Below are 18,157 nucleotides of genomic sequence, written 5' to 3' on the forward strand. Positions count from 1 at the left end.
ACTTTGAATTAATAACTTTATAGAAGAAATAAGCTACCCGGAGCAGCTCCTGGGAATTTCTTCACTTCTCCATTTCTTTTAAGGGATCCTTCATTAAGAAATGTCAACATGATTTTCTAGTATGACATGAACTCCTACAGCTTATGATTCAGTGGCTTTTTAACACAGCATGCCTTCACCTTCAAGAATTAACAAAGAAAATGAGTATTTTTCTGTGCTTAATTGCAGGATGTTCTCCTCCTGCAGACCTTAAGAAAAAAGGGTATTTTTGTTATTCCATCAAGGATGAAATGCTACCATCCCATCTGGCTTTTGCAGGAAACAGAATGGCTGGAAGCTATATATAGCCTAGGCTCCTTACCTTTTATTTTTGAAGCACACATGCCCTTACGTCTTTTTTATTTTTATAATCTCTTAGAGGGAGTTATGTTATTTTGGGTTTTTTTTCTACAGAGTTCTGAACTCCAAGGCTACTCTGCAAGAAATGGCAATAAGTACTTCTCTTCCTCATTGATAGATTAATAAGTATTTTCCAATACACTTTCTTCATAGACCATCTTAAGAAAGCAATAGGTCAAGAGCAATAGTTCTTTCATTAACTAGAAGAAAATATGCATGATAGCTGACTAGGTTCAAATGAGTTTTCAAATTAATATTTCAAGAACATTGACAGTAATTGAACTCAAGTTATTATTAATGCTGCTGGCAATAAGAGGATAATTTTAAAAAAAAAAACAAACAATAACAAATCCACAGAAGTTTCAGATCAATTGTGGTCAGTTTTACCTAAGAACTATCATGGGCCTTCCCCCCTTCTGCTCAAAAGCAAGAAACATATATTTATAGCTCCCTTGTAAGTACATGGCATTTGGAGTATTTTTAAAATGTTTGGAACAAGACATTCTATATTTTCCTACACTTCCCCTCTCAAGAAAGGCGGTGTGAACAGGTGTTAAACATATGATATTCATGTTGCTGAACATCCTACCAGAAAATGCTCATGATACTATAATAAGCCATGTATTAAAAAAAACAAAAACAAAACAAAAAACTACATAGAGTCATCCTTCATCTCTGCTCTTAAAGGCATGTTTTAAGTTCTGTTCTAAACAGAGCACATGTAGCAGTTTAACTACACAGTTTAACTACACCTAAACACTTTCCAGAAAATTGAAAGCAAAGTCAAATTCTTGTTCAAGGATTCAAGCTTATCATCCACTGTACTTTCCCCAGTGTTTCTGGACTTCATAACATTAAGAGCAGCAAACAACCTAAACCTTTCTACAACAGCAAGCATGTCTGTACCCTGATTTTGACAGAGATCTTCAGGAGCACCCATGACATTAACACAAGCTGTTAACCCTTTCCCACTAATACATGTTTATGCAGCCTGCCCTGGTTGGTTAAAATCCCTAAAAACTTAAGAGGCATGGCATCAGCACAGCATAACAAAAACAATGCCAGTGGTCTTTGGTTTAAAGCTAGTTCAAGCATCACCCAGAGCACCTCTCTCAGGCACACAGAGAGCAGTATTGACCTGTGACTGATACAGAGCAGTTGCACTCATTTCTGCTCAGAGCAGACAATCAAGGCATTCAGAGGAGTTGCACAACAAACTGTCCCACACAGGGCAGCTATCAGTCATCCAGTGCCTTTTCATCCTAGAGGAGAGAAAAATATCTTGGCAGCTAAATTCTTTTCAAGCAATTATATTGGAATTCAAAGCACATTCTTCACCACCGGCAGTATTTTGAAGCAGTGAAAGGTTTGAGGTCTATTTACAAACAAAAAGATTAAAGCACCTTCTGTCCACGATGGGATGGGGGTGGGAATACATGAAAAAATCAAATGGGACACAGCCTATTGAACATAAGCTTGCTTTAAAACTTTGCTTCACTGCAATTTATTAAGAAGTAACATAGCTATCTATTTTTCCTAGATTTCATAGATGAATCCTTAATCCAGATCTCACACTCTGGAATCTAAAGATCCATCACCTTGACGAATCTGAGTGTACCTTCCCAAAGGTCAACTAGATTCTGCTGGAAAGCTTAAGATTTGCCATAGGAAAAAGGTAAAAAAAACCAAAACAAAACACAACCCCACAACCAAACCAAGACATATGCTATGAAGTGAAGGAGATTTTGTACTTGGGCTTCTGACAAGGGTATTTCCTATGTCTACTGCAATCCCTCACATGCTGAACTACTTCTTAGCTCTTAAAGAGATCTGGGTCTGCTTTAAGTTCAGTTAAAGTTCATCTGGCAGCTTTATCAGCCTACTCCTCTGGCAAGTGTTCTTGGTCTTTGTACCCACTGCAGAGAGAAAAACCTTGCTATGATGAGACCTTTTTTTTTCTTTCCTTAATTAAAAAAAATAAATAAAACAAAAAGGATGTGGACAGGGCACTACGAAAATTCCATTAAATCTGTATTTTGCAGAGAATTCCCTTTTTCATTAGACTCAAAGTAACAATTTTAGTATCTTATTAGCTATTTGCTAGAAGACTATGGTCTCAATTCAGTTAAAAAAGAAATCAAATGGACCTTCTTGCATTTCCTCAGGAATATATACAATTCCTGCACCTCCAATCCCTATTCAAATTAATTCTGAACTGAGGAGAGGGGCACAGCATTTGTTATTTTTTCCACCTTCCCACCAGGAATATCCATAATCTAAAATCCTTACTCGATCACACACTTCCTAGCTTTTCAAAATATATAGTTTTAAGAACACTGAGTCCAGTTTTCTGATACTGTCCAAGAACTGTAGCACTTGATTTATTTTTTTTCTGCTTCTCTGGGAACTTCTATCTCTTGCTGAGATAAGGACGGAGGACTTCTGGAGTAATTAGACACATCAGTGACACATCAGTATTGATGCTGTCCAAAAGAAGGGCTACAAATATTTAAACATCTGTTAAGCATCACTGCCCATCTACCCCCTACATTCATGTAGCTGTTGGCTTTCACTGTGCAACTTCTTAGAGAAGGTTCTCTTCTTCAACTATTACAGAATTTGAATTGCTCAAGACAAATTACTACTCTGCATTGTAAGAAATTACAAGAAGAGATACTAATCTGTGGAATGCAACTAAAACTAACTTGAAAAATAAGAATCATAGAATCATAGAATCCTAGGGGTTGGAAGGGACCTCGAAAGATCATCTAGTCCAACCCCCCCTGCCAGAGCAGGGCCACCTAGAGTACCACGCATAGGAACGTGTCCAGGCGGGTTTTGAATGTCTCCAGTGAAGGAGACTCCACGACCCCCCTGGGCAGCCTGTTCCAGGGCTCTGTCACCCTGACAGTAAAAACATTTTTCCGGATATTCAACTTGAACCTCCTGTGCTCCAATTTACACCCATTACCCCTTGTCCTATCACTGGTCACCACTGAGAAGAGCCTAACTCCTTCTCCTTGACACTCACCCCTTACATATTTGAAAACATTGATGAGGTCACCCCTCAGTCTCCTTTTCTCCAGACTAAAGAGACCCAGCTCCCTCAGCACAGCAATCTGTAGCAACACAATAAAGGAAAGTTCTCTTTTAATATAAGTATTAAAAAGAAGGAAAATTATTACAGGGATGGCTGGCTTGCAGATGGAGGTGGACAATATGCCATATGTATGAATTAACTAGTTATTTTTAAACTTATCTGAAGCCTTAAAGACCTATTCCAGAAGAGACATACTAACTCACCTTCAGATTTATTGGCCCATTGCCTTCGTGGCATATCACGTACTCAAAACAAACAACTTTTTCCACAGCTGGATTTTCCACAAGCACTGAGGGATTTATCTCACTTTTTATGGTACTCAAAATAAAATTAAAAAAAAGATATGCTGAAAACCACTGGTAAAGACGTTTGAGAAAATATACTGAAGTGAGGAGGCAAATTAAGTATGCACATGTATATTTAGCCCCAGGACAAACTAATAAAAATGTTTTTCTCCTAACAGAAAAGAATGCAAAGGAGTCTGGGTTTAATTGAAAGAATCTTAGCAACATTTTTCAATCACATCGCTTTGCACAGCACCTCCTTTTTTGCTGTCTTTATCACTGATACATCATTAGAAAAGGCAGTTCATCCTCTCCTAAAACCAACACACTGATCACAGTGGTGGCCAGAGAATATACACTTTATTTCATTTTTGGTTTTACCCATTGCAAATTGTACTACATTGAACTTTCCTGCATAAATCACCACACCACTCAGAGATTTACAAGTCTTAACAGTTACTAGTAGATAAAAGAGTAAAAATTTGCCACAAATAAGGTCAAAAGAAGTCTGCATAAAGAATTTTCAGTAGTTCTTCTTTATAAATATTATAATGTTGGAACTTCAAATTTATTTAGTGTACAATGACTTCCTCAGGGAGATTTCACAGGGATATGAATTTAAACATTAGTGTTGTTCACTGTGGAATACAGCATTACCTGTTTATCCTTGTATTTTGTTCTTCTGAAAGCAACAAAGGTATTTAAAATACCATGATGACATAAAGAGGGACTAAGAGAGATTATCAAATCCAGGCAGACATGTAAAAGAGTTAATGGGACAAATATCCAAATGAACAAGTTGAAATATTCCACTTAACAATTATCTGCTAGAACAAAATGCACATGCTATGCTAACCTTCTGACCTAATTTCCTATGTGAAATATGAAGAGAATTATGAAGTAGAAATATACTTAATAAACACAGTAATATTTACAAATTTCATGGGTATCTTTTGTTTCAACAGTGCTATCCAAGTCCAATTTAGCAATTTGTCTCTCTTTTGAAAGTACAACTAATTATCTACAGTTGAATGTAACTGTTAAATTCTGAGGTATATCCTGCAGAAGGAGTTGGTGCTCTAGGCTCTGGTTTAATTTTCACCTAACAACATATTAGCAACACTTGTATGTCTACAATTTTTTTGTTGTACTAACAGAAATGGAACACTTCAGCTATGTTCATTATATGTTTCCCAACAAAATCAATATTACATACAGTATCAAACAAACCATCTATCCTATCAGTACATCAAATTCTAGTTGTAACTCAAAATTATTTGTTGAACAGCTATGGAGAGCATTAGTCACAATACACTTCTTACTGAAATACTGTTAAAAGCTTTCTGGTCAATGCCTCACTTTTCAATGGCAATAAAAAGATTTTGTAACATCTTCTGGTTACAAAAGGAGTCCAAAGTAGTTAACCAAATGACTCGGTTCCACTCCCTCCTTTCTTTTTCACTGAGCAACATTCACAGTTGCTTCTTCATGTCCCAGAAGGAAAAGAACAGCACACATGAACCCATCAAATGCATCAAGGAGAAATCAGTAGCCACAAGACTGAGGGGGAAACCTCAGGTCACAGATGTAACCAAAACAGGGTATATCCTGCTCACCCTCCTGCAGACGCTGGGAGGCACCACTGAAAAGCTCAAACCATAATTCCTGATGCTCTGATTAAGCAGAAGGTAAGAATTTCATTTCCCCCTCACTGCCTTTTCAAGTTTACTGCTATCAAGGACCCTAATAAGAACAATGTCAGTCAAAACAAGACCAGCACTTGAGTTCCCATTGAATCATAGAATGTTAGGGGTTGGAAGGGACCACTGGATATCATTGAGTCTGAGTCTCCTGCTCAAGCAGGATCACCTAGGGCAGGACACAAAGAAATGTGTCCAGATGGGTCTTGAAAGTCTCTAGAGAGTAACACTCCACAACTCCTCTGGGCAGCCTGTTTCAGTGCTCTGTCACCTTTATAGTCAGAAAGTTTTCCTCATAGTGAGGTGAACTTCCTGTGTTTCAGTTTGTGTCCATTGCCCCGCGTCCTATCATAAGGTACCACTGAAAAGAGACTGGTTCCTTCTTACACCCACCCTTCAAACACTTACTGTAAGATCCCTCCCTCTGTCTTTCTCCAGAGTAAACAGCCCCAGGTCTCTCAGTCTTTCCTCGTAAGAGAGGTGTTCAAGTCTCCTGATCATCCTCATAGCCCTCCTATCATTTTTCCTTTTCTCTTGCTGGTCTTCGAAGGGACACTGTCACTGTGGGACAAGACATTCTTGTCCTCCTTGCTTTTTGGAATCCTTCCTGTCCAACCCCATGACACAGATTAAGAACCATTCTTGTGTGCTAACAGCTCCTCCTCTTTACAGTCACTAGGAAAGTCCTTTTTTTTCCGACACCCAAAGGGTTTAGTTCTGGTCCTCCCACTGTGCCAGCACCACTGAGCCTTCCCTGAAAGGATTCCAGCAATGAGTAAAGGATTGAACGTGGCTTAAGTATAATAACTCCACATGCCTGAAAGGCTTCATTTTGAGCCAAATACAGTAGCAAAAGGAAAAACATTATCCTAGACTTCACTGCTCCTTCCCAGCTTCATAAAGGTGTTTGAGGGCAAGTTACTGTATGACAGTAGTTTCACTTGCTTTCACAGAATGATTGAAGAGCAGTAACAGGAACCCAGTAAAAACCTCATCCAAGAGGGAGTGAAAAGAAATAAAAATAGCAAGGAGCCAAATTTTCCCTACTCTACAACCACAGACAGTAAAGAGTGGGATCCGTCGCCCTGTACCAAGCTTCACATGCACACACAGAGAAACACACATTTTGTAGAGAATAACTAAAAATGCCTTAATATCCAGATAAATTAGATTGGTAGAATTCAGTAACAATGACTGCAATTAAGGAAAAAGGACACTATAGTCAGATTTTCTCTTCACTGCATTAAAAAAACAGCTCAGCCATTAAGGAAATGTGAACACTACTTGAACCAGTACTCAGTTCTTGGCAGACATTATGCAGACTGGCCAGCAATCACAGTACAGAAATTAAAATGTAAAAATAATTTTTAAAAAGTCACAGCCCAAATTTGTTTCCTGGATCCAGGTAAATAATTTCAAATGTCATCAAAATAAAAAAGGAGTATTTGTTCATTTTACTAAGTTTCTAGATCAAATAAAAATGCAGTAAAGCAGCAGAATGTATTTTGAATTGACCTATTACAGGAACTTTTCCTTTTTGCAATTCAAATATCCTGGTTAATTTCAAAGAAGTTTCCACATTCCTTTCCTTTAATAAGCTATAGGGAATGGCTTAGGGCAAAGACAATTAGACTAGACTTGGGGCCAAGATTTTTTTAAAGCAGCATAAGAGAAGGCCCTCCAATTCCTACATGTAATCCAAGAAACAATTAAGCTTATTTATGTAAAATAACCATCAGCAAGGTGACAACCACAAGACTCCCCACATAAAAAAAATACAGAGCAGGCTATATATTTAACAAAATGCATTGTCTTACCAGTCAATAACAATTCTTCTTTGATTTGTATACTATGAAGCAATTTGATCAAATGGACGGATGTAGAGATGAGACCCAACTGCCTATTATTAAATTGGGAGAAGAAAAAAAAAAAATCACTCGATAGGAAATACACTCACATAAAGCAAAAAGGCATTTCACTGAAGTTAAAAGCAAATCTTTATTATCTTCAGAAACTCTGAAATAAAAAGCATATTGATAATATTGGACACTACCTTCAGAGCTAAGTACCCTTTCCTCTCTTTTTGCTATTCTTCTAAATATTAAAAATTAGCACGTTATTCCTGCGATTTAAACACCATTACTTGTGCAAAAACTTTGCTTTCTTGGAAGTTTAAGTGTTCAGGGCAAGTGTAAATGCACCTTACTTGGTAATAAACTTTGAGGATTTTAAATACCAATGAAGCAATTGGTCACTTTCATCAAGCAAACAAGAGCCAGTTCAAAGGGAAGCACACAAAACTCTCAGAGGCAAACAAAGCAGCTCAAGAAGTCATTTATCCTTTCCCCAGTAAAAAGGAATCATAGGGAGAATCTCAGACTGTTTTGGGTTGGAGGGAGCTTTAAAGATCATCTAGTCCAATCCAGCTGCCTTGGGACCAGGCCTTCCACCAGACTAGGTAGTTAAAAGCCCCATCCAACCTGACCTTGAACACTTTGAGACATAAAAACCCATGGTGATAGTGAGAATAAATATCTGAAGTGAAGCCCTTTGGAAACAAAAGCACCAAAATAATTCTACTGCCAAAGATCAGCAATTTTGGAGGTAGAAAACAGACATACCAGGATGAGCATGCAACAGGAGTATAAAACTAAAGTAAAAAATACAGTAAAAACAGATTAAGATTTCTGCTTTAAACTCAATAGTACTTTAGCAATCAAACTTTTTGTGAAGAGATCAGCCAAGTCAGGGCAGCTGAAACTTCAGAACACAGTAATACCATCTCTACCAACCACACACACTCACGCATGAGTTACTTAAAAATATCTTACCATCACATATGAATGCTGCTTCATTCTCTTCTGTGTATGTTTACAAAGCAAACATACACCTTTTCCCATTAAGTTATAACACAGAAGAGGAGCCAAAGATATATTTGTAATAGTGTAACACGCACATAGGTATACATAGATTCTACTGAAATCAAAACATTTCACATTCTGTCAGACCCTAAATTTCAACACAGCACACAAAGCAGAAAAACTGACCCTGGAAAAAACAAAGCTTCATATTTCCCAATAGTTTAAAAGCTGTTATAAAATCCATGTGTTCAAAATTTTTGCATTCTTTCGTAGAAACAATCAGTTTTCATTTTGATCAAACAATTTGTAGTTTGGGGGCTGAGTTTTTTTTTTTAATATCTGAACGTTCTGCACTTCAAACCAACATCAGAGGCACATAATTTTCCTTCCAGTCACAACTTCTGATCATCCAGGTCAGACACCTCCTACAGAAATTGTGCATTTGCAACTATTTAAAACCAACACAAACACATGGCTAACATACAGTTGGCTCAAAGCACCCACTGAGGTATAAAAAGGAGCACAGATTGGTCTGCTGCTAGAGAGCCAAAAGAGTATCCAATGAGTGACCCAGGAGACCTCAGTTGTTGCAAACATAGTCAGAACGTTGTACACACTGCAGTCTAAAGGAAAGTACAAATATTAGCAATCAGCTTCCTAAACTAACTGCCTAGTGAGGGCAAGTAGGCAGCACAGGCATAACCAATGCAAAGCAAATTTTTTTCAGAAGCATGCTGGACATCTGAATTCCATTTGAAAGTAAAAACTAGGTAGTATTTGTCATGCTACTGAAAAGGGCAATCCTACCAACTCCCAGCCATGCAAGTCTGTTCCTCCTGTTTTGTTAACAAGTGACCATGGAGCTACAGTAGGTATCAATAAGTAACACAGTCTGGCTGAACACCTAGCCAGCAAAAATTCATAAATAAACACACACATTTTCTGTCAGATCAGTTCCTTGACTCTCAACATCATCATCAGTGCTAGTCCTGTCAGAAACAAAAAGGTAAGAGCCTGAAAAGTCCTGCAACTTTTTTGGCATTACCAAAATCCTGCCCCATCACAGAAGTTGTGACTTTGTCCCATGTCAAAATTTTATTTATTTTAATAAACCAAATTTGACAAGTGCCAAGAATTACAACAAATTACTAGGTTGTACTCCATAATAGTTCTTCATGATGTAGTAAATTTGTAACAGGCTTTGGGATTGGGGTTTTTTTTGGTTGCTTGGTTTTCAGTTCTTGAGGACAGGGGAAGAGGGCCCAGTTTGTTGTTGTTTTGGTTTTGGTTTTTTAAAATAGCAAGTAGACTACCAGTTTTTCAGTAACTAGTTGCTTGCATTCCAAGCACCCCTTCAGACACAGGCAAAAAAATAGAGGTTAAGTAAATTAAGGAGCCAGACTGACTTCTTATTATCCATTAATATCAGTTTACCTGTGTATGTGTCAGAGTTGACAGGCAAAATTGTACACGCTATATCTTGCCATGAGCGTCAAACATCTAAATGTGCATTGAAAGAGCCATACTAATCCTGTAACTGATAATAAAGATTTGTTATGTTATAAAAAGAAAATAAATAAATGAAATAGATAAAAATAGTTCTCCAGTCAGACTTCCAGAAGGCTTATATTGTTTGCATAATCAACTTGTATTAATGACACAAACACTTTGCACTATTATTCAGCAGTGCCCCAACCTCTGACCTACAAATATGTCAGCTATTTTTATTCCTTGCATACTTCATTTGAAGTGATTGCATCAAGCAGGAAATATCAGTTAATAAATCAACTAACACAGCAGTGTAAAATAAGAATCTCTATATAAAACCACACACATATCAGAAGGTTATATTTCTGTATTGGTTAAAATGGATCATAACTATACCTCATGACATGCTGGTTCTTGGCACATTCAACACAGGCGTTCCTCAGACATCTGAAACACTCTGCTATGAGCAGCAGGCAGGTGTCTAGATCTACCAGCTCACAGGAGTCCTTGTAGGCCAGCTCAACTTCATTTGAGGCTCCCATCAGGATTTCCAGGAGATTCTGGAATATACCTTCTTCTGCCATTGCTCTGAAATAAATAAATCTGTAGTGAACAAAACAATAGTGCTAGTATCTAAAAGCATCACATTATGCCAGTTACACCTCTTATTGTAAACCCGAAGATGTCTCTTCATCCGTCACTGTCCTCAGCATACAAGGTCTTTCAAGCAGAAAAAGCACAATCATCCCATCAGCTTTTTCAGGTGAGAGGGAGTTCTGTTGCCTTAGCATTTCTACAGCTCTTTGAAATCTAAAAAAAAAACAAAACTACACAAAAAGTCACCCTAATGTATATAGCTAGCATGATTATACATGAAATTGAATGTTGTTTTAGGGATCAGAAATTGATTTAATTAATGAAAATGGTGTAGCTGCCTCACAGTAGATCCCTCAGAAGAAAGAGGCATCAGCAGCTCCATTATAAAATAACGTACCACAAATTTCAACAGAGGGAGAACAAGTCATGAAGGAGCCATAATTCTGATGTGAATCATAGGCAAGGGAGAAAGTCAACTTTGGGTGGCTTTCTACTGAAGTAGACAAACAAAAAAAAATACCATGCCACTACTTATCATGACCTAGGGAAACAATGCTACAAAACCATAAGCACATAGCTAAATAATATTTAAATGGCTGAGAGCACTGATTCTGCTCCACTAAGTAGCTTCACCAAGTTCCCCAGGATCAACACACACATCTGCCCATGATCTGGCACACAGATAAACAAAATATTTCCAAAGTACAGCTATTAACATACTCTCTCCCCTGATTTTATGTTTAGAAAGGAGATGAGGGCAACACATTACACACATTGTTAACTCAGCTTTGATACTACATGCTGGTGAAAAGAAGCCACACCAAAGAGTGTCTATGACATTGCTACAGAAAAGCTCATCAAATGTGCTCATTCAGTGCTTCTTATCAGAGACCAAAAAAAGGGAAATCCAGATGCAGCTTCCTTGAACCTTAAGCAGACTTGTATCATACTCATGATCAAACAGGAAAGTTAGGATCTGTGACATAAGGTTGAGAATTATCTCCTAAGCTGTGAACAGAAGAAAGTGCAATGAAATTGAAGATAATATCAAACAAAATATGTTCACAAAGAAAACTTTTTTTCGAGGAAAACCTAAAAAATGTCTTGATCTAGCTTGAATGGATGATACAGCATAACCTGTCTTCTGCTGCACACACGTCTGCACAATTAAAATTCTGTCTAACTTTCATCATGTGATCACATGTCCATATACCAAGACATGTACACAAGAATCCTTAAATTACTACAACATTAGGTATGAGATCTCTAGGAAATACACATTTTATTCTAAAACTTCAGAGTCGATCAAGACCAATACACTTGCACAATCTTCTGCTCATTAAAAAAAATTTAAAAAAAACTCAGTACCTGTCCTCACTGTATATGTGGAAGCAAATATGCATTTTTAAGTATTGGTGAAGAGTGAGAGAACTCCAAATCTCTCTCTAGCACAGCATGAAATTCATGTGCTCAAGACAGATCCTTCTGGGCAGAAATTAAATTTCTTCCTACAACAAAAACCTTAAGTGGACAAGCGAAAGTTATTCCTAACACCCAAGGAATTACTTAAAGGCTCTTTTGTAAAGCAGAATTCTATTCAGAGAAATTTTACATGACACTATTGTACTTAAGCATTTACACATCACTGCAATTTGACTGTACAAAAAAGAATATTTAGTTAAAATCATCCTTCTGCACAAAAAACAAAATTCTAAAATTTGTGAGGAAAGCAGGAAGCATTTAGTCAACATTAAGAAATCATAGAATCACACAGAGTCAGAAAGTTAGGGATTGGAAGGGACATCAAAAGACCATCAAGTCCAACCACCCTGCCAGAGCAGGGTCACCTACAGAAGGTCACACAGGAACACATCCAGAAGGGTTTTGAATGTCTGCAGAGAAGGAGACTCCACAACCTCCCTGAGCAGTCTGGTCCAGTGCTCTGTCATCCTCACAGTGAAAAAACTTCCTCCTCGTGTTTATATGGAACCTTCTGTGCTAAAGCTTATATCCATTGCCTCTTGTACTATCGTTGGGCATAACTGAGAAGAGCCTGACACCATCTTCCTGTCTCTCTCCCGTTATGTATTTATAAACATTAATGAGGTCACCCCTCATTCTCCTCCAAGCTGAAGAGACCCAACTCCCTCAGCTTTTCCTCATAAGGGAGACTTACCACTCCCTTCATCATCTTGGTCGCTCTGCACTGGACCTTCTTGAACTAAGGGGGCCAAAACTGGATACAATATTCCAGATGTGGCCTCACTTGGGCAGAGGAGAGGAGGAAGAGAACCTCTCTCTACCTACCAGCCACACCCCCTCTAATGCACCCCAGGATACCACTCACCTTCTTGGCCACAAGGGCACATTGCTGGCTCATGGTCATCCTTCCATCCACCAGCACCCCCAAGTCCCTTTCCCCTTCACTACTCTCCAACAGCTCAGTCCCCAACCTATACGGGTACCTGGGGTTGCTCCTACCAGATGCAAGACTATACACTTGCCCTTGCTGTAATTCATTAAATTTTTCCCTGCCCAGCTCTCCAGCCTGTCCAGATCCCTCTCAATGGCAGCAAAGCCTTCTGAGGTGTCAACCAGTCCTCCCAGCTTTGTGTCACCAGCAAACTTGCTGAGAAGACCCTCTGTCCCATCATCAAGGTCACCGATAAAGATGTTGAACAGGACTGGACCCAGCACTGATCCTTGGGAGGCTCCACTAGTCACAGGTCTCCAGATGGACTCTGCACCATTGATCACCACTCTTTGGGCTCTATTGTGTAACCAGTTCTTAATCCACCTAACTCTCCATTCTTCTATCCCACATTTCCTGAGCTTGCTCACAAAGATGTTATGGGAGACTGTCAAAAGCCTTGCTAAGGTCAAGGCAGACTACATCCACTGGCCTCCCTGCATCTACCCATTCAGCCACAACATCATAGAAGGATATCAGATTAGTCAAGCATGATTTCCCCTTGGTAAACCCACACTGACAACTTCTGATACCCTTCTTCTCTTCCGTGTGCTTAGAGATGACCTCCAGAACGAGTTGCTCCATCTTTTTTCCAGGGATGGAGGTGAGGCTGACTGGTCTGCAATTGTCTGGACCTTCTTTCTTGCCCCTTTTTGAAGATTAGAGCATTCCTTGAGTCCTCAGGCACCTCTCCTGCTGGCAATGATCTTTCGAAAATGATGGAGAGGGGGAAGGCAGTAACATCAGCCAGCTCTCTCAACATTCTGGGGTGCATCCCATAAGTAAATCAAGAGTGATTTCAGGTAACTGTTCCACAGCAAGGCTTACCAACATGTTTTAGAAAAATATTTTTCCAGCAGTACAAAAAAGATTCACATACAGTTAAAAACAGCAGCTATAAGTACTTAATATGTATTTTGGAAAAAAAAAATTTTGTTGTAACCTGTTCACTCATCTTTAAGTATCAGTCTATAAAACTGGCAAAGAGCCTGTAAAGTATCTTTCAGATTAAAATTCATTCTGCCTTAAACAGGCCTTGACATTCATTCAGAATTACTCTGTGGCTATTCCACAAACTTCTGTTTCTTATCTTTTGTTGCCCAAGACAGAACCTTCACCATTTGCTACTGCCACCTGTCCTTGGTTTCCACATTAAGTATTCAGCAGGAATACAAAAGGAAGCATAAGGGTAGAGTAGCCCAGCTCTCAGACAAGGAAGACACACAACTTCTTCTGAAGTCAAAACAAGGAGTCAGAATTTGTGTATTCATGCCAAGAGGAAGATTAATGTCACTACCTGTCAGACTTAAGTGCTTGACTGTTAAAAACAGAAACTACACAAGATAACATCCTAGTTGGACAATAGAGTTAAAACATTAATGTAATTCTGTACAACCGGGGTTTCAAAAATCATTAAATTAGTCAGGAACTAGGCAAAAAATCCAGAAGTTTCTAATTCTGTATTTCTTATCTATGTTCTAGGTACTTAGAGAATTCCATTCCTGAAAGCAAAGTCCCTAAAAAGCCATTCAAGTATTATCTTCACAATATTCCAGGTAATATAATAGAGCCATTTTCTTTGGTTTTTAGATTAGTAATAGAAGCATGCAGAAATCAGGTAATCTGCTCAAAAGCACTGGAAGTTTAGAGTTTAGAGTAATTCAAGGCTCCCAAATTCCACCTCACAGTTTTGCAGTTGGGGAATTGTTTTTCTTACCTTATCTGTTTCTGAATTCCAGACCACTATAACACATTTTTAAATTATTTTGATTCCACAAGCACTGAACAATCACGTAAGAACAAAAGAATTGTCACTGGATATCACAACTTCAAATACCAAACATCCATTGGCTTGCATCTTCTGATTCAACAGCACCAACAACAGTATTTTACACAGCTGACAAATACTGCAAAAATTGCTCTCAGATCCTCTGTGTCATGTCCTATAGGATGTAAGTGAACACCACGGCCTTACCCTTATGGAAAGGCAACTATGTGATCTCTCTTTCAATCCACCTGGATGACAAAATTTGGCTATTTTGGGGAATATATGCTCTTCTGTCAAGCACAGTAGCAGAGGTTTAAGGCAAAAAAATTGGCAGAAAAAGCACCAGCATGTTAAGCCCAAAATTTGCACACATCCTCCTGTCTTTCTAAAGAAATTGAGATGAAAAACAGGTCTCCTGTGCACACAAAGACCACCAGACAACATTTGTAAGTACATCTTTCCCCCACCCTCTGACTTTTAAAGGAGAATTCAACAAGAGTACTAGGATTTTTAAAAGGGAAAAAAACCAACCCACACAAAGTACAACCAGCACCAAAACATTATGTTAAGAAGTTTGATTTATTCTTTCTTGGGCATCATAACCTTCAAATATCTACTGTCAGGAGTGAACACAAGCTGCACACCAACCCATGCCACCTCCCACCTTCCAGAAAGAGTGGAAACCTTTCCTGAAAGCTGCAACACAACTGACCCTCTGCGTGCCTGACCTCTGCCAAAGCCAAGTGCTGTGTGGTACTGTGGAGGTCCCCCTAACCATACTGGCATGGCAATGCTCCACACCAGCCCCTTGCTTTCCTCAGTAGCCCCATGCTTTCTCCCTCCGCCTACCTCAAAGCTACAAAAGGGCATCCAACCTTTCCTCCTACTGAAGCTGCTGCAAGCCCACCCTCTGCCCCCCATCCCCAAGGCCCACAAGCACCACGCTCCTCCCCAGGCCTTGCCTTTACCTGGGCACCCATCTGTAACCCAGCAGGACCTCACACACTCCCCCCTTACTCACTTCTGCCTGCCCTGCTGGGCTCACCGTGGCTTTTTTGCCCCCCACCAGCACCCACTCCCGTGGCAGAGCCTGAGGTGACCCAGTCACACGAAGCTTTTCTCCCTGCCCTTGGTCTGCCACAGGCTCAGGGACGTGAGCCGACTGCCAGCTGCCCATAGGACCCCCAGGGAATGCAAGGGAGCAGGGACAGGGCACGCCACTGGTCTCGGCCCCTCAGGGGACTCCCGGCTCCCACACGAAAAAACCCCGGAGCGCCGACCTCACAGCGCGATGCGGAGGCACTCAGCCGCTCCTCTGTGAGCACCGAGACCTCCTTCCCAATCACAAGGGCAGGACGGTGCCCCAGAGTTCGACAGTGAGCCCTGCCTTCCCCTACGCTGCCCCCTCAGCGCTGTAGGGCCCACCCAGACCCGGCGGCACCGCGGCTTCCCGCGGCCGGACGGACCTCCCTCCCCCGGCCCACGTGGCTGCAGGCAGCCCCTCCTCCCCGCTACCTGAGCTGCGCTTCCCGGAACAGGCCGGCCATGGTTCGCACGCTTTCCAGTCGCTCCACCGGCGTCGCCCTCACGGCGCGACCCAGCCTCTCCGCCGCAGCCGGCAGCCCCTCCGTCGCCATCGCCGTCGCCTGCCCCGGCCCAGCCCCGCCCCGCCCTCCCCGCTCGGAAATGGCGGCGGCCGCGGGTGACGGGCGGTGCGCGGGGCCCAGCAGGGCTGTGCCGGGGCTCGGCGGTAAAATGGCCGCCCCAGGAGGTGGCTGGGGCCGCGTCCCGCTTAGGTCTACGGGGCGTTAACCTTGACTTTCCCCCCCACCCCCAGTGATGAATGAGCTGTGGGGACACCCCCGCGGGGTTAACTGTGGTTGATTTTCCCTTCTGCTCCGGGCTGGTGAGGTTGCATCTGAGAACTGTGTCCGGCTCTGGGGTTCAAGAAGGGCAGGGAGCTGCTAGAGAGGGTAGAGCAAAGGGCTATGGAGATGGTCAGGGGAAGAGGACATAGCTTTTATGAGGAAAGGATGAGGGACTTGGGTCTTTCTAGTCTGGAGAAGAATGAGGGGGCTCTTGCCGATGCTTCTAAACACAGGGTGGTAACATGCAAAAACTTGAGTACAGGGAGTTCTACTAATAGCTTCCTTGGTTTGAGGGTAGCAGAGCACTGGAAGAGGCTGCCCTGGGAGATGGTGGGAGACTCTGCCTCTGGAGACACTCAAAACCTGCCTATGTGCTATCTCTAAACCTGCTTTAGATAAACCTCCCCTGGCAGGGTGGTTGTCTTGATGATCTCCAGAGGTCCCTCCCAACACCTAACATTCTGTGAGTCTTTGACAGCTTTCCATTTCAGCTCCATCCCCTTGAGGGTCACGCCTCAAGGAGCAGGGTAGAGGCTGGCAGTGCATCATCCCCACTGGTCCTTGCACTTGTCCCACCTGCTTTTGGAGATGCCTGCCTCCAAGTGGTTAAAATACAAAAAGGTAACATACATTGAGAGGAAAAAAGATGCCCATGGACAAAAAGTTTGTGGGCAGATGCTACAGGAAGCCTCATTAGTTGGAACTAAACTAATTTTAAAAAGATAGCTGAAGGTAACTTGCTGCCGTCCCACAGCTATCCCTGACGCACCTGACAAACACACACCTTTTTTGGAAACAAACTATCCACCTAGACCTGATGACCCTATGTGAAAATCAAATTATACAGAACCTATTTTTTAGAATTCTGCACCAAATTCAGAGGTGGAGCAGTTTCTTGAGGATGGTCTTGAGACCAGTGTTTGAAACTGGACACGGAGAAAGACCTGTCACAGCTGAGACTCTGGAGGGAGACATTTGCCCCATTTCAGCAAACACTGAAGCAAAGCAGGTCAAAGAATCCCTCACATCTCAAATGTTTATAGATGGCCACTCGTTTAATCACAGGATGTATACAAGTGTTTGTTTTTTTTTTATTGGAGGCAACTTCCATCAGAAGATGAAATTTCAGCTCTGGAAAAAGTTACTTTATGCTAAAGAGGCAAATCCTGCAGCATTTTATATTTCCAGCATAAATATTAGTTTTCTTATTTTGGGCCTGTGTTAGATTAAGTATGGCTTGGGCCAGAGAGCTTTGAAGCTATAGACCAAAGCTTTTATTTTTGGTCTAGTGTTTAATAGGATCCAGTGAAATTGATTGATGCCCTTGGGAAAGTGCTTTTGATTAGCCTTTGTTGCTGGGTTGCATTGGGTCCCATGGTGGATTCTCTAAGCTGTGGGGTACACTGCACCCTCATGCCAGTCCTCAGTTTCCCTCTTATACCTGGCAAATTACAGTAATTTTCTGAGGAACTCTGAGGAACTGATCACCTTTGTTTAGACAAGGAAGAGCACATCTGAGAGGAGATAGCACCACCTTCTTAAGTAGCAGAAGTAGAACACAATACAGCTTCTATGTTTTTTTTGAGGTATTCAAGAGCAATGATGAATACATACGAAATGGA

At 40.9% G+C, this 18,157-nt stretch overlaps 1 protein-coding gene across 1 annotated transcript in view; it reads right to left on the bottom strand.

Moving 5' to 3' along the window:
* The window catches only part of ATXN10 (ataxin 10), a 93,510-nt gene extending 77,174 nt beyond the window's left edge, over positions 1–16,336 (bottom strand). Inside the window, exons 1-3 of the mRNA XM_030457806.1 lie at positions 16,183–16,336; positions 10,229–10,420; positions 7,301–7,383 (exon numbers count right to left, since the gene is read on the bottom strand). Of these exons, the coding sequence (XP_030313666.1) occupies positions 7,301–7,383; positions 10,229–10,420; positions 16,183–16,304 (397 nt within the window). The 5' untranslated portion in view covers positions 16,305–16,336. The remainder of the gene's footprint in view (positions 1–7,300; positions 7,384–10,228; positions 10,421–16,182) is intronic.
* Between the last annotated feature and the right edge of the window lie 1,821 nt (positions 16,337–18,157).

Source organism: Calypte anna, chromosome 1 (assembly GCF_003957555.1).
Source record: "Calypte anna isolate BGI_N300 chromosome 1, bCalAnn1_v1.p, whole genome shotgun sequence".
Classification (NCBI taxonomy): domain Eukaryota; kingdom Metazoa; phylum Chordata; class Aves; order Apodiformes; family Trochilidae; genus Calypte; species Calypte anna.